Consider the following 27,362-nt stretch of genomic DNA (forward strand, 5'->3'; position numbering starts at 1 on the left):
TATAAATATGGAACTATAGATGTGTATAGATATGTACATTATACATGCATAGCAGTAGACAATAGCGCAAATATAGTCCAGAGCCAGATATACTATGGGCTCAGTTTTGTAATGGGATTAGTACAAGAACCGTGAGAAGTGCAGTGTCACTGAGCTCATAAGTTTTATAGCACAGAAGGTGTCACTATGTAAATATAAATGTTATCTGTGATTGACGCTTTACCCTCCCATTGTTCCTTAACACTAACATAACTGGACAATGACTAATGACACATCAGCCTTCATACATTAGAGCTTAATCACCTTCCAGTCTTTCAAAAAACCTCCGTACTTCTGGCACATTATTTACGCCTGATTTTGACAGTTTTAAATCATTTCACCATCACCACAGGTGTCCAAATAAAAAGGAAATGTCAGGAAAAGATACATTTTGCAGAATGATTCGTATCAAGATGTGCTGGTGAACTACCTGTTACAATGAATGATCAAACTGTTCTAAAGAAATTGACACACTTAATGGTCCTTTAATCACTTTAAACTTACACTTCATTTGTTATGGAGATATGTAACTATTTGACTTTTTAGCAGTGTCAGTCATAGCAAATATTTACATAATTTAACACAGACTTTATTACTACGAAGTACTTCCTTCTACAGAACTATCTGTGTAGAAAGCATTGAAACATGGATCCTTGTAGCTTGTTCATCAGGTGTATCATTAGTGTCATTTTGTGTGATACTCATGCAGTAAAAAATTTCGATTAAGGTCCATAATAAAATCAAAGGAAATGAGATCTCATTTCACAATTTGGCCAGACATCAGCCCATAAAGATGTCAATTTTAAAACTGGCACAAGTTTTCCAACCAGCCATAATGCATGTACTTCTATACAAATTTACCAGAACTACACATTCACATCCTAATCTGTTTTATAAAATCAACATTTTACTTGATGGTACCATATTTAGGGTTTTGTCTGCTTTACTACCATAAATACAAATACACTCCCGGTTTTCCTAAGAAACACCATTTAAGCACAGAAGTGTACAGAAACCAGCCAAAGAGACATACATATGCTGAGCGTAATGAACAGTAATCACCACCCAGAGACGTCTAGCAACATTACAAAGTATGTTGGCTCTTAAGAAAAACTCACATAAAAGTGGCATGATAAAAAGCCAAATAAACTGAAAATAAACTATCTACTCAACCTGTATCTTAATTTTTCCCCTGTAGATCTACTTGGTCTATAGGTGAGCTTCTGTTGTGAGACAAAAATATTTCCAGGCATGGACAAACCCTTCAAACCCTTAAATAACAGCATTCCCTCTACAAAATAAAACCTTATATAACCTCAACTAACTGCATCAAAATGATAAATCACCGATACATACTGGATCATCACACTGAATATCATCAATCAGTCATATAATCAAAAATCCCTGGTTTTTTGTCTTCTTAGAAATTCACTTCAGAAATAAATTAACCAACATAAAATGATATATTTTAACCAAATCACAGATATGCTAAACACTGAATTATATTTACCTAACTGACATCATACAAAAGGGACAGATTAGACACACATTTCATTACAAAATAAATACACCCTCTGAAATGAATTATTTTAACGTATACAAAATGTAGTTACACTAAATGAAATACCTCTTGTGGTAATATTTAAGAAACCTCATGTAAATATTTCAGAAGAAGAATTTATAATTCTGCATCATTTAATAAATAAATGTGAGCATCAGGCCCAGCTGCCCCTTTGTAAACTACATCAGGTATTAAAACAGTGACAGGTCCTTAATTTGGAACTGAATCGCCCAAGTCGGCAGGTAACCACAATAACAGACAATGGTGAAAGGATCCAGGGAAGGCTGCTGGGGTGACCTTTATCAGATTACTACCAGTCTTAGATTTCAGAAATGCTGGTTAATTAACAGCCTCATCGGAGTACCTCAGCACCTCACTTAGGCTAACCCCCTCCCCGCCACCAGGGGTCGCTATTTTATGAAGACAAGGCCTGCAAGCACACCGTATCCCAAAATGAGGAAGAGAACCTTGAGTAGACGGTCATGCTTGTCCTCAAGCTCATGGGACAATATTTCGAAGAAGGTGACAAAGAGGAACGTGCCAGCGGCCAAGCCTTGGAGCACGACAGAAGCGATGTCGCCGGCCAGGCTGTGGGCGCTCTCGATGCCCATCCCCAGCCCTATTCCCAGAGGGATCATGAGGCTGACAGTGACCCCGAGCTTGCTAGCGTCCCGCATGGACAGGCCCGCCTTAGCCACACTGATGCCGAGAGCCACAGCGGCCAAGGTCTCATGAACAGCCACCCCTACAAAAAGTCTTCCCAGCTGGACCCCATCCTCCTGCAGCCCCAGAGCCAGCCCCTCAAAAACAGAATGGGCAGACAGGGCCAGCACCAGGCTGGCGAGCCTCAGCAGACCTGCCCGCGCTATCTCTGACGGGCTGAGGCGTCCGTGGTGGTGGCCGTCCTGGTGGGGACCGCGAACAGAGGCCCTGGGGGGTGCAATAAATGGTGCGTCGTACTCAGAGTCACTGCCAGCCTCTGAACCCCCTGCGTTGAATGTCTCCAAGTCAATGAAAGATGGCTTCTCTCTGCGGAAAGTCAGCACTGTTTGCTCCACAAACACTGTTAAGAAAAACCCAAGCATCATCATGGTCTCTGCCAGGGGGTAGTCTGTCTGAACCTGCACCACGTTCAGGACAAGGAGCACCTGAAAGAACAAAAAGGTCAGGCAACTTCAATGTATTCATTTTTCATTAACGTAAAACGAGTATTGAAAGTTAGAAGCATGTTACGGTTTTTCTCAACATACCTTCTCCCTCACTGCAGGCAGGAGGGCATTGAAACAGGTCGCCAGGAAGACACCGCCACCAAAAGAATTGCAGAGAGCTAAAATCTTCCTGTATCGCTGGGCTTTTTCATAGTCAATTTGCAGGACCCTCACTGGGATGAGGATTCCAGCCAGCATGAGAGCAAACACTCCCAGGAGACAGAGCACTTTGGCCACAATGATCTCCATTGCTGCCAGAGATGGACGGTTTACAGGGGCACCTGGCGACCACGGCGTACCGCTGCCTTCCACTCTGCTGGGTCACCAGGGGAAAAGAGGGAAGAAACTCCCTTGCAAGACTTCAAAAACCATCTTTGCTCTGTGTCCAGCTGAGGGTAAGAATATGTATTTTAATACTTACAGTAACATCAGCATTTACAAAACTATAAAAATAAGGTGATAAAACATATGGTATATTTCATCAAATATATGTAGACTATCCTTCAATAACGCAGTACTTACATTGGTCATTAAAATTCTTGACAATTACACTTTACACATGAAAATTAAGAATAACAGAGAACTTTTTTATACGTGCATGCAGCATTTAAGTAATGTCTTACATAAACCACACACGGAATATTAAATTACCACATTCTAATGTACAAACGTAAACGACTAATAAAAACTATATTTTTCTGGCTCAATGACTTGGTTCATCGTCCAGAAATGCCACACAGTACATATATACATTGGTATTTTACAAATTATCATTTGATGCATCACACCTTTATTTTGTGAAAACTGCAGGTAAATTACAAAAACCGCCAGGATATTTCTAGTTGCGAAAGAGCCATCGATACTGGATTTTATCAGCTTTCATAATAACGTACTGTATGTTACGAGGTACGGAAGCTCATCCGAAAATCAAGCTGCACGTAAACCAGTAGACCTGCTTAGTATAAAACAGTTAACTACCTGATACGGGGATATAAGGACGTAAACAAAATGCTTTCACCTTCACATCCTTCTTCGGCTTCACTTCCGTCTTCTGCCGGGGCACCTCCTGTAAGTCCCTCCCCCGTTTTAATATTATTGGCCACGTGGAATAATGTTTTATCGATGATTGGAGAAAAATATTTTCAATCACAATTCTTTCATCATGAATTACGCTAAAGTCTGACGTGCATACTTTTTTTTAACCTTCCCCTTTAAATGACTCTGGCTTCAGGTTAGCGTTTTCCCGTGTTTTTTTTCCTCCCAGCCCTTTGCAAGCCGCTTATCGTGGTCAAGGTCGAGCCTATCTTAGGCAGCGTAGGCCAGAAAGCTGGGGTGCCCCCTGGATAGCATGGGGGGTCATTAGCAGGGGGAGAGCATGCCAACTCCGTATACAGAGCTCAAACCTTGCAGGTGTGAGCCGCTGGAGCCGGCTCCTGCTGTAATTTCTTATTAAGAGTAAAAATAGTTTTTGATCATAGGTCCATATTCAAATATTTAAAATGTAAAGTGTTGTTTAGTTAAAGCCCTTTAAATGGTGAGCCTGTTTTATTATAGTCCAATTAAAGAAATAAAAATTTAGTTGTCATATTTATTTAGTAATTAACCAAATTAATTTAATGGGAAATGTATTTATTGCTAATTATGTTTGCCCACTCTTGCTAGCTTTCCTAGTTATGGCAAATATGGGGAGTGATTCTAATGGGCTTCTAGAGGAGACTGACACCCCCATGCTCACATGCCAAGTGCAAACATCACCTCCCAAAGAAATAAATCACATTTTCCCATCGTGTCTAAATACCACGTTTCAAAATCTTTATTTCAACTAGACTGCATGCAATGCAAAACTCCTTCTCCAAGGAAACACAATTTTATCTACAGAATGGACTGAATTAGAGCTGTCAATATAACCAACTGTAAGAAACAGTGGGAAAACTAACAAAACGGGGTAGAAGGGGATTCAATTTTTCCCCTAGACTGACAGCGGTACAGTGGCTGTTGGTGAACCTCAATTTGGTGTTATGGATCCGCAACAGGAAGTAGACAAAAAGATTAATGAAGACAGTCACATTCAAGAAGTCCATAGATTGGTTTAATCAAACAGGGGGGAGAGAGAGAGAGAGAGAATGAAACAAGTTATCAGGAAGGAGCAGTTTTAGGAGGCTGTAATTAAAAAATAATCAACTCACAAAATCTTATGGAACTCTTAGGGAAGACCGCATGAACTGCTTTTTCTCACACAACCAATAAAGGACGTCATAAAAAAGTTCAGTTAATGATACACTACTGAAAGCTCAGAATGATGTAGTTGGCCATTTCTTATACAAACAGCTGTGCAAATGTTAATAATTGCATTGATGTCATGAAGAAAAATAAATTCACAGGCTAAGTTTGGCTCCTGGGGGAGCGGATTATTACTTCCTTATATGAAAGGGTTTTCCTGCTGGGAATGGATCTGCATGACAGCTAAACCACATGCTACACTGACAGTATTTACTCCACTATAATGAATGTGACCTTTACATGGTTGTGAAAACTGCTGTGACTTTTCCAGAAACAATCTCTCTTCAGTATTTTTTTTTTGGTTTTGTAGATTTTCCTCTTTTATTTTAAACAATAGTCAGACGGACAAAAGGGGCCAGACATGCAAGTTAAACACTTTATCCCTGGAGTTGGAAAAAATAAATGAAAATAACATGAGGGCAGAATGTCTTCACTTGATGAATATATTGTTATCTGAAAAAAAAGATAAAACATAAAAATTACCGGGAGAATGTCACAGTTTATGCACCATGCTTATGTGATCGAGTCAGATTTTTAAACCCCTCAGCAGCCTTACCAGTGTGAGTATCAAGGCTGATCCTCATTGCTGGCGCTCGGCGTTCGGCTGCGAATCTGACTCCTCAGCTGCTCGATCAGCTCTGGGTTCTGCTGCTGCATCTGCTGTGCAAACTGCTGGCCCCTACATGATCAAGCAAGACCAACAGGCATCTCATTACAGCATATAGCCACCGGGGGAGCCCTAGAGGTACCCAACATGCTGTTGCAGCATTCTGGAATGCACCCTTCAGCTGCTCCACTGGTGCTTCTTCTAATGATCTATACGATCTCTGAACATGAGAAGCGACATGGAAGTCAAAGTGAAAGTGAAAGCCCTTCACCTGTATGCAAACGCTAACACGAGCCAGAAAACTGGAGTCCGTCCATATCACTTACGCTTGGATGAGGCCAGAAAGGTCATTGGCACCTCCACCAGGAGCAGCAGCCCCCCCAGCAGGACCGTACGCTCCTGACATCATCCCTGACATCCTGAACAGCACAGGGAGGCAAGACAGTTCAGACACCATCACCTTACACACTTACTTTTTCTCTAAAAAGAATTTCATGATGGTCGTGCAATTAAAGGCGTTTTTATTTGGCTGAAATCAGATGACTGAAAGGTGTTATCACAACAACATGTCACTATAATGGTCACATCTCATCACTTACAGCTGCTGTACTTGTGGGTTGTTCATTAGAGAAGACGCCTGAAACAAAAGATAACAATCCATTAAAAACAGTAATCCAGGGGTTAGTAAATAACTTGATCATCAGAGGAATGGAGATCAATTCAAATTTTGCTCTTACCATGTTCATAAACCCAGGATTACTAAGCAAACCAGCCAGGTCAACTCCACCCATCCCGCCCATCTGTGAAAGCGAGATGGTGCAGCCAACCACAGCAAGATGTCAGATACACTCTCATATTCTGCTAGTGACCCACATCCCCCTCTTCTCCCACACAGATATGTCAGTATTGACTAACCGGGCTTGATGTCTCCCTCATTTTCTGCTCAGCGATCTTCAGGTTTGATTTGTAGGTCTCGTTGTCTGGATCCAACTCCAACGCTTTCTTGTAGTAATTTACCGCTTCCGTGTGTTTATTTAAACTTGCCAAAGCCAATCTTCACAGAAAGACAGACATTCACATTATCACCAAAGAGTGCCGAGTGGTGATGAACCCCATCATCCGAGCCTCTCCCTGCCAGTTACTTACCCCATTCTCCCATAGGCTTTACTGTAACTGGGGTCTATCCCAATAGCAAGCTCACAGTCCTGTACTGCCCCTGCGTAATTCTCCAATTTGCTGTAAGCAGCAGCCCTGAAACATCAGAAAGCAACTTTTACAAATATATTTCAAGGGGGATTTTGGTTGAGTTCCTAGCTATGCAGACACCTCTCTACAGGAAACCTTTCATTGCTAATAGGGCTGCTCGGTACATTGTTTCAGCATCATAGCCATGTGCACAGGCGCAATCACTTTGCATTTTTTGGCACTGCTTTATGTTTGCTGACAACTCGCTGTAACACTACCAACTTCTTTGCTGCACATTATTGGTAAAATAAGCTCTATTTGGCTATACTCTATTTCAGGGAATTTCATGTTTTTGTTTTAAAAATATCACGATATCATTCACATAATTTCACATATCGCAATTATGCTACAGTGACCCAAGATAGTGAACATACTAAAACTATACACACACTTCATTCCATATCTGCGTAGTCTTGCTGAATTTTTCCCCACACACACACAAACACCTGTCAGAATAATATAGCTTGTATTTCATTACATTCTTTACCCCTTAAAGCACTGTATATGCGCACCTAATTAATTCACTTGCTGCACCTGCAAGTCACATTGTATAAATGAGGCTGCCGGGCAAAGAAGCACAAACAGGGTAAATACCTATTGCAATAATACACTGCACTTTTCGGGTTTAACTCGATGGCCTTAGAGTACAACTCCACCGCTGCATTGAAGTTATCGATTTTCATCTGGTCGTTACCTTTAAAAAAACAAAAAGAAAAGGCACCAGACATTTTAAATGCAAAAATACTAACTGAGCCAAAGGATTAACCACCTACAGGGACCAACCTTCTGTCTTTAGTCTTTCTGCCTCAATGACTTGCTCCTCAGTCGGTGAATCTGCCACTAAGTTTATCTTTACTTCTGGGGTCTCCTGGGACTGACAAAGAAATGGAATTTCAGCATTAATATAATACAGCACTGAATCTATTAATACATTCTCACTAAGGACATCTGAAAGCCCACATTCTTGATTCACTTTTACTCCGCTTTAAGGAAATTGTACCCGATTACCTTTAAAGTAGCCAGGGCAAAAATCTCTGGTAACGTCTCTTTGACTGCAAGGCTCTGGTCGTCAATTGAAACACCAAAAGCTGTTTCCAGGCATTGTATAGCAACTAAAAAATACAGAAGAACATGCAAACCCGTTTATCAATGTAAAAAGAAATGGTTAGTGATTAGATGGCTGTAGGGTAAGTACAGTGTTTCTCTTACCCTCCAAGCTCTCCTGTGCGTCTGATGACAGACCTCCGGAGTTTAACTGCTCGTGTAGAAACTGGATGATGGAGAATGCTAGACGCTTTGTGTCTGTCATTTTGACCAGGAGGTCTAATCTCTGTCAGCTATATTTTAAGTAAGCAGCTGTAAGGAGGACAGAACAAGTGAAACTGATTAGCGACTGAACAGTGTATTTTAATGCTAAATTAACGATGACCCAATTAAAAATGTGAATATTTAGTGGATTATACTTAATATAACACATAGAAAGAAACGTTTTAATAAATTAATAAAACCGAGTAATAACCCAATAGCATTATCATCGGTTCGCTTCTAATTGAAAATGCAGCAATACAATCGTAAAATGAGCCCATACAAACACTCGATCTACAGCCACTACATGTGTAGATTAAGGAAAGAAAGCGCGTTAGCGCGTTAAAACCTAAAGTGCCTCAATAACATTTAACATATATCTAAGTGGGACAGCAGAGCCCAGATGGCATGTCAGCTACTCATCACAAACTCGCAAACTTAACCAGTCGGCCCACGGAACCAGGCTACGGTACCGGCACCACCTCAGAGTTGATGTAACGATAAGCGTGAGGGAAAGGATAAAAAACACACCGGTAAATACGACGTCGACGTGTCACTCTCCACTCGCCCTAATAACTACTTAGTTTACAGTCAGCAGAGTGAGGCGGTTCGGTTCAGTGGAAACCGAATATTCCAGCAAAGGGGTGGCGGCTAGCCTGTTAGCCTACTAGCTTATTAGCCTGTTACCCTGCTAGCTTATTAGCTGGTTATTACTCTGCTAGCCGGTTAGCGTATTAGCTTGCTAGCCGTTAGCCGTGCGGCCTTCCTTTAGCTACAAGGCTAGCTAAAAACATGCTGGACTAAATACCGCACAATGGGGTTTCCCATGGGAACCAGGGCTTCAGATCACCGGCTCCTTATCCTACAGGCATTATTCTTAATGCGAATTCATGTGGCGTGGCGCCTCATACGGCGCGGCTGTCAAACACTGAGTGAAGGCGGATTAACCGATGGGAAACTCCAGGCTTACCGCTGCTCGCCGGGTCTCGGTGTGTGGAGCAGGTAAACGGGGGCGGCCGTCTGCGCGTCTCATGTCTAAAGCGTCACGCCTGCGTCCGGGTTGCTTCAAGCCCACGCTGCCGGAGCTCACTGCCCCTACTTGTAGAGGAGGTCACAAAGCTGGTTGTAAACAATGATGGAAAATATTGTGAGGAGAAAAAAATACATATGATGCCTTTTGCAACGAGATATGGCTCTTTCATGTATATTAAAAGCTAATGCCGAGTCATGGGCTCCTAAAATAATGACAGCAATAGAGACGCAGGAAAAAAAGCAAAAAATGCTGCACGTTTTTTTTCTTCCTGCTTAATGGTTAACTCATGGTTAGTTTCTATTTATTGCTTTTAGCAGGGGGAAAACACGCACATTGTGGTTAGTGAGGCACCAGTTGCATGCGCTTGGACTGTCAGAGGAAACCCACACTCAAACAGAGCCGGGTAGCATTTAAACCCACAGCCCAGGGGCCTATACTACGAAGTGCGGTTACTGGCTTATCGTGGTAACTTGTCGGATTTAAGGTCGTCTGGGCAAAATGTATGTGAACGAATATGAAGTCCATTTAAACTGTGGTACCTTAAATCAGACAAGTTACCCCGATAAGCCAGTAACCCCGCTTTGTAGTGCAGGCCACTGGAGGTGTGAGTTAACAATTCTGCTTGCTAAGCCATTCAAACCGAACAGCTTGCAAAAAAATCCCAAAGACCCTATCCTAGAAGCTATGGGTACAAGGCAGGGAACAACCCAGGATGGGGTGCCAACCCATCATTACTTACATAGCTTACTGAAGGAACTAGTGGGAAACTAGAGTACTCAGAGGCAACCCCACAGGGAGAACACGCAAACTCCACACACATGAAATTCTGGCAGACACTTGATCCCAGGTCCCAGAGGTGTGAGGCCACACTTCTAGCTATTACATCACCACACTGCCCCTGTCCAAAAAGGTGAATTGGAGTTTCCAAATTACGAATGGTGTGTGAGTTCCCTGTGATGGGTTGACACCCCATCCTGGGTTATTCTTGCCCTATGCCCATTGCCTCCTGATCCTCACAGCCCTGCACAGAATAAGTAGGGATGGATGAAGTTCTTTTATAGTAAACTTCCATAATTTATCTTAGAATATTGTATTTTCACTTTATCCTGTGCTTCTCAAATTAGATTCTCGATCACTGCAAGTTCAATAGGGTAAGTGGCTATTGAAAATGGATGGAATTATATTTTTAAAATGTTACTCTAAGACTTCCCTTTCACTGTTATACACAAGGTTAACTGAATCTATGCAGTACTATAGCAAGTACTCGAAAGCTGCTGTTTTTGCTGAGACTTTGTTTCTCACATCCCTGGAGGTCTAGGATTACGTGTGCAAGTCTCAGCTTACGGCAAAGTCAAGTGTGTAAGTTCCAGCCTGTGAGCAAAATAATAGCTTTGGAACAGGAAACTTCCCAGGAGATTTACAGTAGAGGCAAATGCAAATCCAGGTGATCATGATGATAATTTGGACAGTGTCAGGGCTGTATGGGGGAAAACTCGTGTTTTGTTAACAGTACATTCAATGTAAAATTTAATAAGCAATATTATTTAACAATATGTAAAATGTATCAATACTATACAAATGCTTACCTGCTAATTTATTTTATTGGTCTGTAAATTAAGCAGTAAAAAGTGAAAGATTCATTAACTGGAATGAGATCTGTCATCACTGACTAGATCATTCAACAAGCCTTGAAAACTGCAAAAGTTACACTTTCACATCTGAAGTATAATTTTGAGAAACACAATTGCTTGGTGTAAACACCAAAGATTTTCTGAGTGCAGCCTGATAGGCTGCATGCCTTACGTCCGTGTGGGTCTCAGCTGCATTATGTCACCCCATGGGTCTGCAGTATGATCCAGGCTAGAAACTGTAAACGAATGTTGTCTTGGAGTGCTGGTTCTCCAGGGAGGGTCAGATGAAAAAATCAAGAAAACAGCATGTCATCCTTCTGTGCACAAGTGCAGTTTGTCTGAAACTCGTGGCGTACTCCGTACTTACGATGAGCAAAGATAGTGACTTGTAAGGTACTTTTTTTTATTCTTTCATTGTCAAGATAAATATTTCATCATTTAAAAATGCTGCATTTTTAAAAACGAGGATAAGCTTAAAATAAATTTCTAGTGTATGTTAGTTTAATGGCAGGAAATTGATTCAGGATCTATTTAGGGACAAGATTTAATAGTTCACCTGTGGTATTGTTGACGTTAAACAAATATATAATTTTGGAAAGCATTTGGACTCCGATTGAAGGAGAGAGAACGCAAAGACCCAGAGAGTTGTGAGTGATCAATATGTCAATCAAAGAAGCAGTGGGTTTAGGGCTGCTAATGGGTCAGTTACCAGAGGATCTGGAGATCAGGTCCAGCGTGGTGCGGGTCTTCATTAGCTCAACCTTCTCAGGTAAGAGATGTCCATCAGCTGACCTCAGGCTCTGTGCTTTGCCAACACATGACTCATGTTAGTGTACTGACAGTGAATCCAATCGACCTGGCTGTTTGCAGATATGAGCAGCGAGAGGGATGCTTTATTGGAAAAGGCATATCCAGAACTTCAAGCTTTCTGTCAGAGTTTGGGCCTAGTCTTTGAGGTGTGTGGTTTACGACTTGAAAATCTCTGTAACACTCTTTGTGTGTTGATTTGCTTGTGACTACTTACAAACAGAAACCCATAGCATGGATAACAGCAAAATTCATACATTTTTTAAATTGTTTACCATGATCATTGATAGAATAAAAGCAAAAGATCTGCCTCTTCATGATTAGTAACATACCTCAATAGAATTGATGTCTTGGTGGGAAAGAGAATCTCAAATATCTGTAGGTGTGCAGGTAAATTAGTCCAGTAATGACTCATTTGGTTTAATAGATAAAAAAATATCAAATGAATCGTTCACATTATTCATGTGGCAGGCTTCTCTGCCATAGTTCAGTTTGGGTAACCGTATCATTATCACCCTATTATCAGCACTGTTATTATGACTGATTATTTATAGCCTTAATAACTACACACAAGTAGTACTTATTATTAAATAATTCAAAGTAAATTACTGTATCATTATATTTCATTACATTTCATTGCACATATAATGGAACAAATAAAAGACATAAATACATCATGTGCACTAATGTTGTGAAAAATAGCCAGTTGCTTACACACTAAATGAAGTGTTCAAGCATTGAACTGTTCAATGTTAATGTTTGTAGTTCTTGACAGATACTACTTGTGTTAATATGTTACATGTTTAGGTATTTATAAAAATAGTTATATAAAATGAATATTTAAGCCTCAGAGTTTATTGTTAAATTGCCTTTTTAGCATTCAGTTAAACGGAAATCCATTATAATTCCTATTTCAATTTTACATATCTACAAGTTTTACAGATATGCTTAGTTTTGCCATTTGTTTTACTTAGGCAAGATAAAATGTTTAATATTAGTGGTTTTGTGGGGGGAAAAGATTTAAATGGTTACTGAATTTAATTCTGTATAACTCACGTTCGGTTAGATTCTTAAAATATCTGGTTGGGCACCATGACCTTGTATTGGAAGATAAATTATGGAGGATGGATGTTTGGAGATATTTCAGCAGTCTGCCAGTAGCCAGGTCCATCCATCCATGCTGCAGTGCAGTGTCACTGGGGGCCTGTGGTCTATCCCAAGGCACCACGGTGTCTGGGGACAAAGCCATGTGTGAGAAATAATTGTTTATAAAAAACAGGGAGAGACTAAACACAAAGGAGAACATTTTAGACAATTAGGAATAAATTATATAGTACATTTTTATTTAGCTAAATATTTTATATAAACAGAAATATTTGTTTTTTTATGTATTAGTTTACTGTTGGGGCAGGGAACCCCAATTAGGTCCTGCCAGGTTATTTAATGTTAATGTTTGTAGTTCTTGACAGATACTACTTGTGTTAATATCATTTCCAGGTTGTGGATTTAAAATGGGGAGTTTGTCATGTGGTTGCTGTGGATCATATGACCACTGAACTGTGTCTAGAGGAGATACAGTCCTGTAAGAGGGTTTCTGTGGGCCCAAGCATCACTGTGAGTTTAACACATCTTTAGCTTTTCTAGTATTATGTATGCAGCTTTGAGTGTTGAAGGTTTGAATAAAGGTTCTTAATGTTACTGCTTTTTGTGATACTAATTTTTTTTAAATCCATGGTCCTTTAAGGTTCTACTGGGAAATTGCTATGGACATCGCCCTATTCCCCGGCTGATCCCAGAGAATGAGTTTGAGCTGCTGTTGGCCAAACTGGCTCAGAATGAGGAGGGAATAAGGTTCTTGAGCCAGTGGTTCTGGAAAGATGATAACTCTGCTCTGCCCACATATGTCCTGCAGCCAATAAGCACTCACTTCCCTTATTATTCTGACATTGGATCTGAAGATTGTTCCTCGCATGACAGTGATGTCATCAGCTGGCAACTGACCGAGGCTCGGATTTTGGGGCTCCTCCGTACCGCTGCCCTGCAGGCTTCCGAGGAAGGAGAACTCAGCACAGAGCAGAAACAGAAATACTTTAAATCTGGTCTGAGAATTGCATTGAACTGTGTATTCGTTGATAGAATACAAGCTGAAGTTTTCCAGAAGGTTATAAAACAGTCACCTAAGTGTTTTTTCCCCACCTCTCTACTTTCCAGTGAGCGAGTGGGAGATTGGACAGGGCCTCCTTGGGATTCAAACGAACAACCAGCATGCTGTGGTTTTTGTGAGGGAATTACCACGGCTGAAAAAGAACAAAAGCCAGGGGGCGCTCAGCAAGTTCGTTGACTTCACTGCAGATGGTCTGGTAGATACCGAAGCGCAGGACCTTCTGTCAGCGCTCAAGGCCCGCATCTATGCCACGTGTTCTGGCTTTCTGAATTTGCATTGTTTGGAGCTTAGGAAAGGCAGAATTGATCCTGGCTGCAAAGAACATGCCTCGTATCTCCAAAGTTTCTGTGAACAATTTGTTTCTCAAATGAAGGCAAAGATCAAGTGGGCAACAGCACAGACACCAGATCAAGAGTGGTGCTGGTTGCTGAAGGAGATCAGCCATCACCTGGTGCTAAGTTCCACTAAGTGTGCTGTCTTTTGTGGAAGAGAACATCTCTTGGGCAGGATCTGTCTCCACATGTGGGAATCTGCCAGTGACAGTCACTCTCCACTCGTTGTGTATGGACCTTCTGGAATTGGCAAGACCGCGCTATTATGCAAACTGGCGCAGGAGATGCGTGGGGTTCTGGGCCCAAAGGCTGTTGTTGTCCTCAGGCTTTTAGGAAGCTCACCCTTGAGTTCTGACATCAGCTCTGTCCTGAGGAGCATTTCTTTACAAATATGCGGAGCCTGTAGTTTGCCGCTGCCAAACTCACTAACCACCAACAACTATGAAGCTCTAAAAAGGTTTTTTCATCTCACTCTTACCAGGGTATCACAAAAGAGGCAGCCACTTCTCATTATACTGGACGGCCTAGACTGTCTTTCAAAGACCTGTCATGCGCACAGGCTATACTGGCTTCCCAAAGAGATTCCTCCAAATGTCCATCTTGTGGTGTCCACGCAGGAGAACAGTCAACATATCTTAAATAACTTGGAGGGATTGATAGAACCAAAAAACTTCTTTGAGGTTGAGCAGTTGACGTTTGATCAAGGAAAAGATGTCATCCACGCTTACATGAGCAAAATGAAGCGTTGCCTGACTCCAGAGCAGCACAATGTGATTCTGAGCATCATACAGATCTCTGGCAATCCACTGCTGCTCATGCTGGCTCTGAACACAGCAAGGCGTTGGGCGTCATACACCCCAGTTTCAGAGGAGCAGCTAGGCACCACCTTGCAGCAGGCTGTCTACATATTATTCCAGGGCCTGGAGGAGAAACATGGGAAGTTACTGGTCGGCTCTGCACTTGGATACATTGTATCATCAAGGTATAAAATTGTTTAATTTGACGCACCTTTGTTTCATCTCAATATACCAATGAGGTGGTCTTTACTTGAGCTTATTGTAATACTGTATCATTTCCTTTCTCAGAGATGGGGCATCAGAGGCGGAGCTTCGTGACCTGCTTTCACTGGATGATGAGGTACTAGCTGAGGTGTACCAGTACAAGCTGCCTATAAATCACACTGCAGTCCGTCTTCCCCCCTTGCTGTGGACACGACTGAGGCATGACATTGATGAATATCTGCTGGAGAAAGAGGCAGATGGGATCAAGGTGCTTGGTTTCTATAATAGGTAACGTAAGACACCTTTCTTATAGGGAATATGAATATATACATTTGGAAACCACTGGACATGTTTTCATCCATCCATCTTCCGATGACTTATCCAATGCAGAGTCACAGGGCAGAGATTAACTCATTGATTACTAGCAGTCAGCTACTATATGGGCTCACTTTTAGCTAGACTATTTCTCAGTGTATAATTGTACATTTGCCAGGCATTTTACTGAAATGGTGCAGGAGATGTACCTGTCTTCAGAGCAGAGGACCAAGAGACACCAGGTGTTTTCCGAGTACTTCCTGGGGCGTTGGAGCCAGGGCAGAGTCAAACATCTCCAGCTGCCTTCCTTTCAAACCAAACTGAATGCTGACAGGAAGGTATTTATGTATTGCAAAATTCACTGATGGAATAATGAAATAACCGTTCCTGAATCCCTCATATGAAGGCCCATATACAGGCAGTCCCTGAGTTAAGAACGTCCGAGTTGCAGACAACCTGTACTTATGAATGGATGCCATAAAGTCTATTATATGAAAAATCTGAGTTAAATACAATGGTTTATAATAACAAATGCACACACATTATGACACTCATGAAAACATTACTATATACTAAGACAACCATTTGACTAACTGATGCTAAATAAGAACCATATGTACCTGTGTTGACTACAAATTTGACTTAAAGATAGACTTACGGAACAGATCTTTTTCATAACCTGGGGACTTCCTGTAGACACGAGGCCCTGAGGAGCCCTGTTGGTAAATGCTGAAAGGTGTTTTCATGCCTTTTCAGGTGATCTCTCAGCCCTTATGGTTTGCTGAGGGTGTTGCCAATATACGAAAGCTACGAGAGCTACCTTACCATCTGATTCATGGAGGGAGCTGGCAGGAACTGCGTCAGGAAGTCATCGGTAAGACCGTGTCTGCGTTACTCACCAGGAATCGTCAAGCCGGCCACACACAGACAACCGTGTCTGTGGCAAGACTCATCTATGTCCGTGACAAAGTGTTTTGACTGAGAAGAAAAATATGTAGACCAGGGCTATTCAAATCATGGTCCTCGAGGTCCGAGCACTGCTGATTTTCCAGCCTTCCTTTACCTGTAAGCCAGGTGTGAAGCCTCCGTGGCCAATCAGAATCAATAATTATTAAACTAACTACCTGGGAGAACTGAAAACAAGGCCTATATTTGGAATCGAGGACCAGATTTGAAGAGCCCTGATGCAGGCTTTGTTTTTAAATACCATACCCATGATAAAAATGTTGCATTTTGATAAAAATGTTCATAAAAATCCGCTATGATGTTGACCCCTGTTACTCACCGAAACAGAGAGGGTGAATAACAGATCATGTACCCAGGTTCAGCATTCCTATGCTGGTATTACAAAGACGGTGCCCACAGATCACTCATTTTTACCAGGCAATGCAGAGTGGCTATGGTGTCAGACCACGACCTGTGGGGTGGCCAGCGTTATCGAGGACCTGTCACTCTGCCTGGAGGTCCACGACTGTCCTGAGATCGAACTGGTCCGGGACATGTTCCTACTCATGAAACCTACTTTCGACAGTATAGAGGGACAGATGGGTGAGTTCAGATCAGTATGCCAGTAACGTTTTCTGAATTGCTTATTTCACACTTCTCCAAGGTTCCATAAAATGAAAAAATTTCTGTGTTCCAATTTTCTGTTGGAACACATTTAAGGTGCTGTGTCATACTCTCACGCTGACTAAATATGTATTCAGCTCTTCAGTGTGTACTCACGTAACTCGATTACGATGTCACAGTAGTCTTTTCTACTAAATCCTGTGTTTTTAAATCCCTAAAGACCCATCCGTCTTCTACACTGAGATCTTCGCCAGGCTATACTCCCTTGCTGAGATGTATCCTTATGTCATTGGTCGACTGTACTCCCAGTGTCGGGACTGGTTCGATTCATCGCCCAATCCAATTCTTGTTCCCAGTTGTGGCTTCTTTCAGTCACCAGGCGGACCACTGAAGACAGTCCTCACTGGTTCCCAAAAAGGTGCATATAACCTTCTACAGTTTTATCTTCTGTTTTTTTGTGTTGGATTATTTCTACTTTGCTAGATTCATGTCTGCTTTGGGGTCTGGAGCAAAGATGGTGTAGATACAGTGGGTCCTCGATATTCGCTGCTCCCATATGAGTTGTTTGCATACACATTGGTACATATTCCCCGGACATAGTTTTACACTGAGTGAGGAGCAATAATAGGAAGGATAATAAAATATTTTTATATTTTCTAATTATTTGAACAATTACAGTTATTATAATTGTAATTGTAATTATAATTTTTTTGGTCTGGAATGTATCTTTCACATCGTGCATTAGTTCAGTTGACGTCTGATATGTGTAATCTTGTTATAATTTATGCTTTTTTGTAACACAATTACAGTGTATATCGAGCAACCCCCCCCACACACACCTCCCGTATATCTGTCCCCATTACTACTGGTTACGAACTGATGGTCTCATTTTTCAGGGATCACTGGAATGGATATTTGCCAGGAAAAACGTCTCCTGGCAGCAGGATCAACAGATGGCAGTGTGATAGTGTGGCACCTGGACGACCTGGGGGTCGCCCACACACTTACTGGGCACACAGGTGAAGAGCCCACACAGATTCAACCATTTACAGATTGGCAGTTTCAGACGAGAAGTTTCTTTGTAAAATTACTTTATATATTTATTTATTTCTCTATATAAATATTTTCAATAAGAGACAAGCAAAAATGTTTGCTGAATTCGTCGCTCTTTGTAGCTGAGCACTGGTTAGTGTGAGGGGTCTCGACATGCACGTCTGCGTTCTGTGTAGGCGCCGTGCTGCAGGTGAAGATAGTCAGCAGAGGGGCCCGGTGTCTGTCCCTGGCGTGTGACGGAACACTGCGGCTGTGGAGCCTCCTGAGTGGCAGGCAGCTGCGCATCTTGGACGAGTTTTCCACGGATGCCCAGCCGCAGATCCATGTGGTGGAAGGGATGCCACTCTTCTGCTCCTCATATGGAACGAAGGTGTGTTCATCTCCCAAGGGTCATGGCTCTAGGAGTTTCTGTTTTCCCCCATACTGCCTCTTTTTCATTTGGGTGCTTTTTGCAGGCAATCAAACCATGTACCATGAGCCAATTATTTGGCATGACTCATATTGGACACGGAGATGTTTATCCATTTTTAAATCCTTGAGCAACAACTCAGTTATCTGTGTGTTGTTCATACTATGTCAAACACTACAGTGCAGTGATTATGTCATTTATGTGTTAGGTGTTTGTTTCGGACTAATTTCCAGTCTAGAATAATTGCGCATTTATTCCTAACAGATAAAAGCATGGCACCTTGAAACAGCAGAACCACTCTTCCAGCTGGAAGGTGCTGGTGAGGAGCTGATCATGCTGGGGTTTCTGGACGAGGAACTCGCGGTCCTCTCCAATCGAGGACTCCTCACGCTATACGACTCTTCTACCGGTGTGGAGAAAACACAGGCCTGCTTGACGACTGACCTCCAGAACCTGATACTCGCATGTACAGTGACCCTTCCGACTCGAGGCGGGCTGGTCGTCGGGTCCAAACAGGGTGTCCTTTATCTGGTACTGATCTGTGTGAAACACATGGCTGTACTCTTCCATTTAATACTAGGTAACAGTATTTGGTGTTGCAGTCAAGACTCACCTGAGCATTCCCTGTGGTCACATGTTTATATTTGTAGGTTTCAAGTCAGGGGTCACAGGATGTGGCAAGACTGTCCTCTCCAGTTTCATTCCTCATCCTGTCTGGCGATGAAAAGCTGCTGTGTGCTGGTAACACTCAAGATGTTCTTAAGCTAACTGAGACCAGATTATGTGCCGTTATAACTTTTTATGAATTTTATGCAGAGTAATAGAATATTCCGTTTTGGATATCTGCAGATGTGCTCCTCATCACATGGATCAGTATCTGACTTGGTTTGTTTGGACGTAGGTTACGAGAAGCAGGTAGCCATGTTCCATGTCCAGGCTAGCTCGATGCAAAGGTTCCTGGCTCAGGCGTTCCAGCACGAGGACGCCGTGTGGACGGCGGCCATACCCGACCATCGCAGGGTGCTCATCACCGGCTCCGAGGACCACGTCATACGGGTCAGAGGCATCAGATTCATTATCATACATTGGAAGGTTAAAGATCACAAACATGAGCTACAGTACAGAATCTGTTTTAGCTTTAGGTGCATAAATGCAAAGGAAGAATGTGTACATGAAAGCTTACTGAAGATAATATATCTATAATGAAATGATTTCTGTGTTGGCCTGTTTCTTTTCAGGTGTGGTGTCTGTCCACAGGAGACCTCCTGGACTCCTTTGTTGGCATGGGGGCCCGTGTCACAGGGCTGGTCACGTACGGAGACACGGTCATCGCGGCCTCCAGCGATGCCCCGCCGCTGAAGCTTTGGCAGCTCAATTACAAGCACAAGACCGAGAGCTGCTTCCCCGCCAGCAGGGCGCTCATGACCCTGTCACACGATGGTGAGAAGGCCTGCTTCCTACAGCATGGTGACAGGACGCAGGTCATCTTGTGGGACTGCCTCACAGGTACCATTTAGATTATCTGCATTAATAACATAAAAGTCATTCCATATCAAATTCAGGTCATCCTCTCAGATTCCACCGAAAAAATTCACAACAGTAATGCATATGGTTACTACATACACATGGGCTAATATGTCTTAAGTAACAGGAAATAAAACCGAGTGTTTTATCGAGCATATTATCTGAGTGAGAAGCTCTCAGGGCGCCGTTTTGAATTTATGGCCATTTTCAGAGCCTTGTAATAGACGTGTATAAGATACAACTAACACATATATATGTCTCTAAATTGCCCATAATGTGTGTTTTTATCTGAAAATGGAGGTGCTGTAGGACTTGACAAATTAGGGGTCTGTACCTATATCCAGAAGCTTGTGAGTTAAAAGCCCCTGGCTGACAGAGTAATGGTGTCCAGTTTGGTCTCTTGAGCAAGGCTCTTAACTGTAGGTGTTTCAGGGATACAGGCTGCCTTGCTCTGTCTGCCCCTTTGGACAAAAGTGGCTGCTAAATAGCTGTAAATGCATTGTGTGTGATGTCATTAACCTCCTCAGCCTTGTGCTCCATGCTGCCTGAGACAGGCTCTGGGCTCACTGTGACTCTACGCTAACAGTTGGATGGATGGAGAGTCTTTAATGTGAAATATCAGATTGTTGGTAAGTTTGTTTCCTCTCTGCCACCTTGATCTGCCAGGAACTCCAGCTGAAACCATCGCCGTGTCGTCTGAAGTGAGCTGCATGGAGCTGGCCCAGAAGAAGAAGCTGCTCTTCTGCGGCGTGAAGACCGGCACCATCTTGATCTACCCTTTAGCAAACTCGCCCGAAACCCTGTGTATCCCCCCGCCTGAGACTCTGCCCACGGTCTGCTGCATGGCGGTGAGCCAGGCGGAGGACAGGATGGCCGTGGCCTACCAGGAAAGCATCTGCGTGTTTGAAATCACAGAGCGGGACGGCTTCCCCGGCGTGGAGGGTCCATTTCAGACGCTGCCCCTCTCCCTGCTCCACTCTCCCATCTCTTGCATGGCTCTGCTGTCAGAATGCAGGTTGCTTAAAGGTTCAAACTGTGGGGAAGTCACACTGTATGACTTTAAGAATACCTGCGTGACTTCCTTGGGGAGACACCAAACAAAGATTACGTGCATCACGGTGAGTAGGACGGAATCGCTCGCTCTGATTGGCTCCCAGGACTCCGTCCAGAGGCTGTGGAGTCTGTCCCCTCTGAAGCTGCACTACACGATGGAGCACCAGGTTAGCATTCGCTGAACGTGCAGTTGTTTACAAGGACTTTGTATCTTCTAAATAAAAAAAAAAACCAGTTTCCTCATTCTTTTATTTTTTCCTCCAATTTACAGGGTTTCGTTTTAGAGGGTGTTCTGTGTTCAGCTTTTTCGGAAAACGGACAGTATATCTTCACAGGGTCCCAAGACCGAACTATTAAAGTCTGGGATGTCATTAGTGGTAAATTCTTGTTTTCATTATGTTCTTTTATAAACTGAAAGAGTGCTCTGTATATAGGTACAGTACTGCACAAAAGTCTTAGGCAGTCAAAAAGAAATGTTTAAAGCTATTTATCTGGGTAGTAAGTACACTTTTGCTCAGAACAAAAAACAATTTAACATATGGAAATTAAGAGTAACACAATAAAAACTAGTACAAATTTCTTCTGTTCTCCAAAAAGTTACTGATATCTAGTTGGATGGCTAGATGAACACCGTAGCATAGTTTTACACCAACATAAATATTATTTAAACACCATTTTCTTTGACTGCCTAAGAATTTTGCACAGTACTGTATAATGTTGCATAACAGTTTCTGGATGAAATGTCAAACCACAAAAATATTGGCTGTACGTAAATATTTTGTGCTGACATCTTCTTCATTGTCATTTATAGGAAACCTACTAGTTATTCAGTACGTCTACGCCCCCGTCACCAGAATTTTGCCATACAAGGAGGGGTTTGTGGCAGTTTCACAGCTGGGTCATGTGATCAAAGAGAAATTCCAGTGTCCAAGGCAAGTGAACCTGCAGTGTAGCCGACTCCAACACATCCAGAGGCAGTACAAAATCACACGCAGAGAGAGGGACCCTGAAACTCCGCCTTCAACCACGGCAAAAACCACAGAGCAGAAGTCTGCCCAACCCCAGCTTGCTAAGACTACGTCTCTACACACATGCTGTGTGTTATAACACTAAATGCCTTAAGCCTTCATTACTGATTCACCCACAATTGTCTGCAACTGCTTTTAATTTAATGCATTTGTCACTATTTTGGCTGCATTATTCACATTATAGTAAAAGGCTTCGAAGAAATTAGGTCATACAAATCAAGTATTTCAATGACCAAGAGAAGTACTCAACATCTTAAAATTTTCTCAAATTTTTGACTAATTTAAATAGCCCCCAAACTAGCATTGCAGACTTGCATTCAGCTTCCAAATATACTGTAGCTACCTGGAATGCTTCTTTAACAATCCTGAAGAGTTCCCACAAGTTCTGGGCACAAGTTGGCTACCTTCCAAATGACAGATGAGGATCAGAGAGCAGTTTAGGTGGGGGGATTGTGGGGGCCGGTCATCTGTCACAGCACTCCACCTCTCTCCTTGTTCACATGATAATACTTACTGCATAACCTTGAGTCGTTATCTTGTTGCAAAACAAATGATTTTCAGTAGGTGTGCCCAAACTTTTGACTAATACTGTACTTCTTGATCTGTTATATTGTCACCCTAACTGAACCCTAAACCTAAACTTAACCCTAATGACAAAGCTAACCCTAACCTTAACTCTAAAGCCAGCACCTGCCTTAGCCATAACCCTAACCCTAATCCTCACCCTACATCTAGCCTTATGGACTGCATGCCAGTCCATCACAGGGCACACACACCCGACAGAATAGCTTCATAAATGACACAGCATAACAAGCAGAGGTGTTCAAAAAAGAGAAAATTCTGTAAATACATAAAATAATACATTTGAGTAATATGATTTGTATGAAGGAAATAGAAAAACCAGCAGATATACAATATCACACATACAAACACAGACTGACGCATACAAAACAATGCACTGGAAATCACAATAACAACTGAATCACCTAGTCAGCAGAAACTGCATGTGAAATTAACTCACTGTCAACAGGCCACAATTCACAAATAACACAATAAACAATACACAAGTGGCGCTTTTGAGTGCAATCCTGTGTTTATACAGATTCCTTATATGTAACAGACGTTTTTGGGTGTGTCAGGATGTTGTTTTTCCATTTCCTTTTGTCATCTTCAACTTGATTTGGTGTATAAGGGCTGCTGCCAATGAGACCATACATATCTATAAGGAGAATATGCAGAAGCAGCAAACACATTATATGATGTCAGCATGACTATTTCCTACATCCCAGCTCTGCCTTTATATGATGTCATGCATAACTACATCCCAGCTCTGCCTTTATATGATGTCATGCATGACTACATCCCAGCCCTGCCATTATATGTCATGCACAACTTTTTCCTACATCCCAGCTATGCCTGACTGTGCTTTCTGTAACATGACTGATATTGTAATCCTGTTGTGTCCTATTCCACGTCGTTTCACTTGAAAATTTTCTGCATTGCATTTTGGCACTGATGGTCTGGCATTGGCCTAATAAGAATATTTATTTGATTGATGTAGTTAATTAAATATTGCATTTTGCTTACAGACATATCTTTCACATTTCTTTGTTTTCTTTAAAGCAATAATGTCTTTATTTTTACTATAAAGAAAGACATAATGGTTTATATCAGACCAAGATAATAATGCAGAAATACCCTTCATCTAAAACATGCCTGACCTCCAAAGAGAGGAACCCCGCAGCCATTCCCGCCAAGAGCAGGAGATTCTGCTCTCCCCACTTGGCGATTTTATCCAGGCAGCCAGTGGTGTAGATGCTCTGCCCTGCCCTGACTTCCTGCTGTGTCCCATAGCCACACATGGTGTTAAGTACTGACTGAAAACAAACAGCAAGAAAACTTGCATGAAGCCCCAGAAGCCAGATGTTTTTCTGTACTTCGTTAGAAGGATTTGTTCAGTGAGGCACTAAACAAATGCACCCTAATCCAAACAAACAACAAATCAGGTGGAAAAAACTAAGATTCAAAATTCATATTATCTATCTATCCATCCATCCATCCATTATCCAACCCGCTTATCCTACTGGGTCACGGAAGCAATGGGCACGAGGCAGGGAACAACCCTGGACAGGGGGCCAACCCATCGCAAGGCTCATATCATCTAATTTACCTTATTTTAGGAAATATGACCACTTTACAAAAAATAAATAAAAACTCCTAGTCAATGTATTTTAAATTGGATAAGGTTTGTATTGTAATGTAGAAACTCTCCAGTACATCACTGCTGTACCACCGAAACTTGCCTGAGAGATCAGCTAAATGCACAATGTTACCATCTGCTTGGTTTACTAAAACATGGCCTCTTAAATCTGTTTCTGCACCTGTCCTGACCTTCTTCTTTTGTTGTATGCAGCAAGAGAAAGGCACACCACAACGCTCTATGCTTGGGTTGGTCTTGGAGCAGTTGAAGTACACGTTGTAAGACCAGTCTCCGTAGGAATGACCCCCACAGCACTGGAACTGCAAAAAAACAATGAATTTAAATTTTTTAAATCTAAAACACTAATTAAAAAAACATCAAATTGAATACACTAACATTTAATACATGTACACTATGCAGTTACACTGTATATATTGTTTTTTTGCAGTTTCAGAAGATACAATAGGTTAATTTCACCTTTTTTTGTACAAAGTCTATTATGTTCTCCAGGTCCAGGTCATCACGGTATTTCTCAATTCCAGTTTTTATCAATAAGTCTGTCCTTTCCAGTACCTGGTGGGACCCATAGACAATTATGATTCGACTCCCTATAATACTTGAGTATCTGCAGTACTGTATTATGAAAAAATGATCGAAACTGTTGAAACACTGACATCTGCAGGAAACTTCCTTCAATTACAGTTACCATTTATTTTTTTGTGTTTCGCACCAAGCGGATTTTTTATTATTATTATTTTTTTTTTACCAAGTCAGAGAATATGAATCCCAGCACAGCTGCCGATATCTGAAGAAGAAGAATAGCTACCAAGATCCCTACAAACTGGGAATAAACACAGATGTTAGGAAGTGAAGTATGTGATTCTTATCGGGCTATAATACGGACCATGGCAAAGGATGCAAAGTGTAAATCACAATAAACAAAACAAAACACCCACATACATGCCGTGGTTCATAACTGTAATGAGTGCCTTGTCACTAGGACAATATCTATTCCACCATGAGACAAGTTTTCTAACTTACAATTTGTAGAAGACGAACATTATCACGTAGTGCCCCAAAGCATCCGAAGAAGGTGACAGTGAACATCAGAGAGCCGATGCAAATGAATAACAGGGCTGGGTCAGCTGTCAGAGAGTCCACAACATCTGAGAGGGACAGAAGCTTCTTCATACACCGGTCGCCGCTGCTCTGTCTCATCCACAAATATTGCTTCCATGCACAATGTACTTTTATCACTGTGTTATTCTATTAATATATACTGTTCTGCTGTGCTGTTTTGCATTGACAAAAAAGGGTTTTGGTAAAACTGCAGCATAGCATAATGCCTAGGAATAGGGACTCAAAGGTTGCTTGAGTGGGGGACAGTCTACTTCATATAGAACAAGGTGCAAGGCACCATTTTTAAAAAAGACAAAAACTACTTTGCAGAATCATGTGTACATAAGAGTATAGCAAACATTATCTCTCACAAAAACCTAAAACAGCAAAAACAAAAAATGCTCAAAACAGTTTAACAATGAAGTAGGAGTGCAGTATACTAATAATACAATAACAATAATAATAATGTAACAATAATAAAACAATGATGATGATGATGATGATAATAATAATGGTAGTAGTAGTAGTAATAATAATAATAATAATCATCTTTATTTATATGCTACCGTTCGTACATAAAATGCAACCCAAAGTACGTTACACTGAGAATTAGAATAAGACACAAAAGAGACAAGTAAGTATGATTAAATAACAGATCTATCATTACAAATTAACTTTAAGTTGATAATAAACTGTTACTTACCTCCCTCCTTGGCAACTTTAGCATAGACGCCAACTGCAATTAGAATAGCACTAGAAACCTGAACAAATAGAATGAAACAATTTATTTTTGTGAAAAATACGTAAAGTCATATTTTTTCCAGCTTCTGCCACCCACATCTTTTGTGAATATGGGAAGATATGCCTATAAATAACGTGATACCCCAACCAATATCTTTTCAGCACTAATAAATGTCAACTCCAATATAGAGATAAAGTACATCATTTTCGTTGTGGAATTGATCAAATCAAATATTTTATTCTAGTACTTGTTGAGGGTACGTGTAAAACTTACCCAAAATAAGTAACAGCCGACAAACAAAATGTACTTGATAGCCTTGTACGTTTTCGTACTGTTAACCATATTTTACGTTAATTCTATTAAAAGGGTGCGGCGGTTGTAAGTAAAGTTTAACGAAATGGGTTCAATCGTCGATTTCGCATACTACAGTATATACTGACAAGTGTAAACTTGCTATTGGGAAAGAGTGCGAATTCCTCCCTCTAAGAAGCAGGGGCGCCTCCTGCTGTCGGGAACCAGCATCTTACGTATTACAAAGGCCCAACACCTTCTCCTCCGGTTTATACTGAAATAAACGCGCCCTGTAGTAACAACATTCTAAATAATCACATTTAACTGTGCATTCGGCAACAGTAATGTAAGACGGCACAGGAAACGCGTAAATGTTTTATCTGTTGAGACAAATTGTACTGCTTAAGACACATACAGCCGTGGGAAAATTCAGAGACCAATTCATATTTTAAAATAAATTTGCATTTTAAAATCCTGGTTTAATCGTGGCTCTGCTGGCAGAAGGCTACGCTGAGCAGCAAGTTGCTTCCAGGTTCAAAATGTCTAAGACAGCAGTACACAGGAATAAGCTGAAGAAGGAGACACTGGGAACGACCAGAAACCAGCCAGGTAAAAGGCCGAAGCGATTTTCTAATGCCAGAGATGACTGTCAGCTTATCCGACAGTTTCTAGTGAATCGAAGTCACATCAGATGACTTTCAAAAGGAATGGGAAACATTAAGTGCAAGTGTGAAGTGCACTGCCAGGACAGTTTTATTCCACGGTTAGCCTATATATTTTTCTTCACCTGAATTCACGCCTTTCCCAACATCCCTGCCAATCAGGCTTGTGATCCCTCCCTCATAC

At 41.6% G+C, this 27,362-nt stretch overlaps 4 protein-coding genes across 12 annotated transcripts; 1 reads left to right on the plus strand and 3 right to left on the minus strand.

The window, feature by feature from the left end:
- Positions 1 to 508: 508 nt before the first annotated feature.
- LOC111844621 (zinc transporter ZIP3) lies at positions 509 to 3,877 on the minus strand. Of its 4 annotated transcripts, none has more exons than XM_072699543.1 (3): positions 3,827 to 3,877; positions 2,851 to 3,197; positions 509 to 2,748 (listed from the first exon to the last, which is right to left on the minus strand). In XM_072699543.1, exons 2-3 carry the CDS (start codon positions 3,055 to 3,057, stop codon positions 2,011 to 2,013), a joined length of 945 nt encoding a protein of 314 aa, XP_072555644.1. In that variant the 5' UTR covers positions 3,058 to 3,197; positions 3,827 to 3,877; the 3' UTR covers positions 509 to 2,010. The 4 variants fall into 4 exon arrangements, with proteins under 4 accessions (XP_072555644.1, XP_023669022.2, XP_023669023.2 ...); XM_023813254.2 differs by having other exon boundaries at positions 3,787 to 3,866; XM_023813255.2 differs by lacking the exon at positions 3,827 to 3,877 and adding an exon at positions 3,702 to 3,826.
- Positions 3,878 to 4,875: 998 nt separating this feature from the next.
- Positions 4,876 to 9,653, minus strand: sgta (small glutamine rich tetratricopeptide repeat co-chaperone alpha). 5 transcript variants are annotated; one of them, XM_023813252.2, is made up of 13 exons: positions 9,611 to 9,653; positions 9,216 to 9,343; positions 8,150 to 8,296; positions 7,949 to 8,052; positions 7,724 to 7,814; positions 7,535 to 7,634; positions 6,842 to 6,946; positions 6,611 to 6,749; positions 6,433 to 6,495; positions 6,295 to 6,332; positions 6,022 to 6,114; positions 5,645 to 5,767; positions 4,876 to 5,541 (listed from the first exon to the last, which is right to left on the minus strand). In XM_023813252.2, the coding sequence occupies exons 3-12, from the start codon at positions 8,247 to 8,249 to the stop codon at positions 5,656 to 5,658; spliced, it is 945 nt and encodes a 314-aa protein (XP_023669020.1). In that variant the 5' UTR covers positions 8,250 to 8,296; positions 9,216 to 9,343; positions 9,611 to 9,653; the 3' UTR covers positions 4,876 to 5,541; positions 5,645 to 5,655. The 5 variants fall into 5 exon arrangements, with proteins under 5 accessions (XP_023669020.1, XP_023669019.1, XP_072555643.1 ...); XM_023813251.2 differs by lacking the exon at positions 9,611 to 9,653 and having other exon boundaries at positions 9,216 to 9,350; XM_072699542.1 differs by lacking the exons at positions 9,216 to 9,343; positions 9,611 to 9,653 and adding an exon at positions 9,059 to 9,198.
- nwd1 (NACHT and WD repeat domain containing 1) lies at positions 9,453 to 23,754 on the plus strand. The gene is made up of 19 exons (XM_072699538.1): positions 9,453 to 11,678; positions 11,780 to 11,865; positions 13,214 to 13,330; positions 13,461 to 13,815; positions 13,928 to 15,194; positions 15,298 to 15,501; positions 15,707 to 15,866; positions 16,285 to 16,402; positions 16,912 to 17,076; positions 17,318 to 17,515; positions 17,994 to 18,116; positions 18,327 to 18,520; positions 18,824 to 19,090; positions 19,210 to 19,300; positions 19,461 to 19,615; positions 19,798 to 20,065; positions 20,750 to 21,303; positions 21,408 to 21,513; positions 21,948 to 23,754. Exons 1-19 carry the CDS (start codon positions 11,570 to 11,572, stop codon positions 22,241 to 22,243), a joined length of 4,833 nt encoding a protein of 1,610 aa, XP_072555639.1. The 5' UTR covers positions 9,453 to 11,569; the 3' UTR covers positions 22,244 to 23,754.
- Positions 22,985 to 27,244, minus strand: LOC111844622 (tetraspanin-33). 2 transcript variants are annotated; one of them, XM_023813257.2, is made up of 8 exons: positions 26,499 to 27,241; positions 26,187 to 26,244; positions 25,406 to 25,530; positions 25,131 to 25,205; positions 24,842 to 24,937; positions 24,556 to 24,684; positions 23,886 to 24,041; positions 22,985 to 23,383 (listed from the first exon to the last, which is right to left on the minus strand). In XM_023813257.2, the coding sequence occupies exons 1-8, from the start codon at positions 26,565 to 26,567 to the stop codon at positions 23,300 to 23,302; spliced, it is 792 nt and encodes a 263-aa protein (XP_023669025.1). In that variant the 5' UTR covers positions 26,568 to 27,241; the 3' UTR covers positions 22,985 to 23,299. The 2 variants fall into 2 exon arrangements, with proteins under 2 accessions (XP_023669025.1, XP_072555646.1); XM_072699545.1 differs by lacking the exon at positions 25,131 to 25,205 and having other exon boundaries at positions 26,499 to 27,244.
- Positions 27,245 to 27,362: the final 118 nt, after the last annotated feature.

This window comes from Paramormyrops kingsleyae, chromosome 15, assembly GCF_048594095.1.
Source record: "Paramormyrops kingsleyae isolate MSU_618 chromosome 15, PKINGS_0.4, whole genome shotgun sequence".
Lineage (NCBI taxonomy): Eukaryota > Metazoa > Chordata > Actinopteri > Osteoglossiformes > Mormyridae > Paramormyrops > Paramormyrops kingsleyae.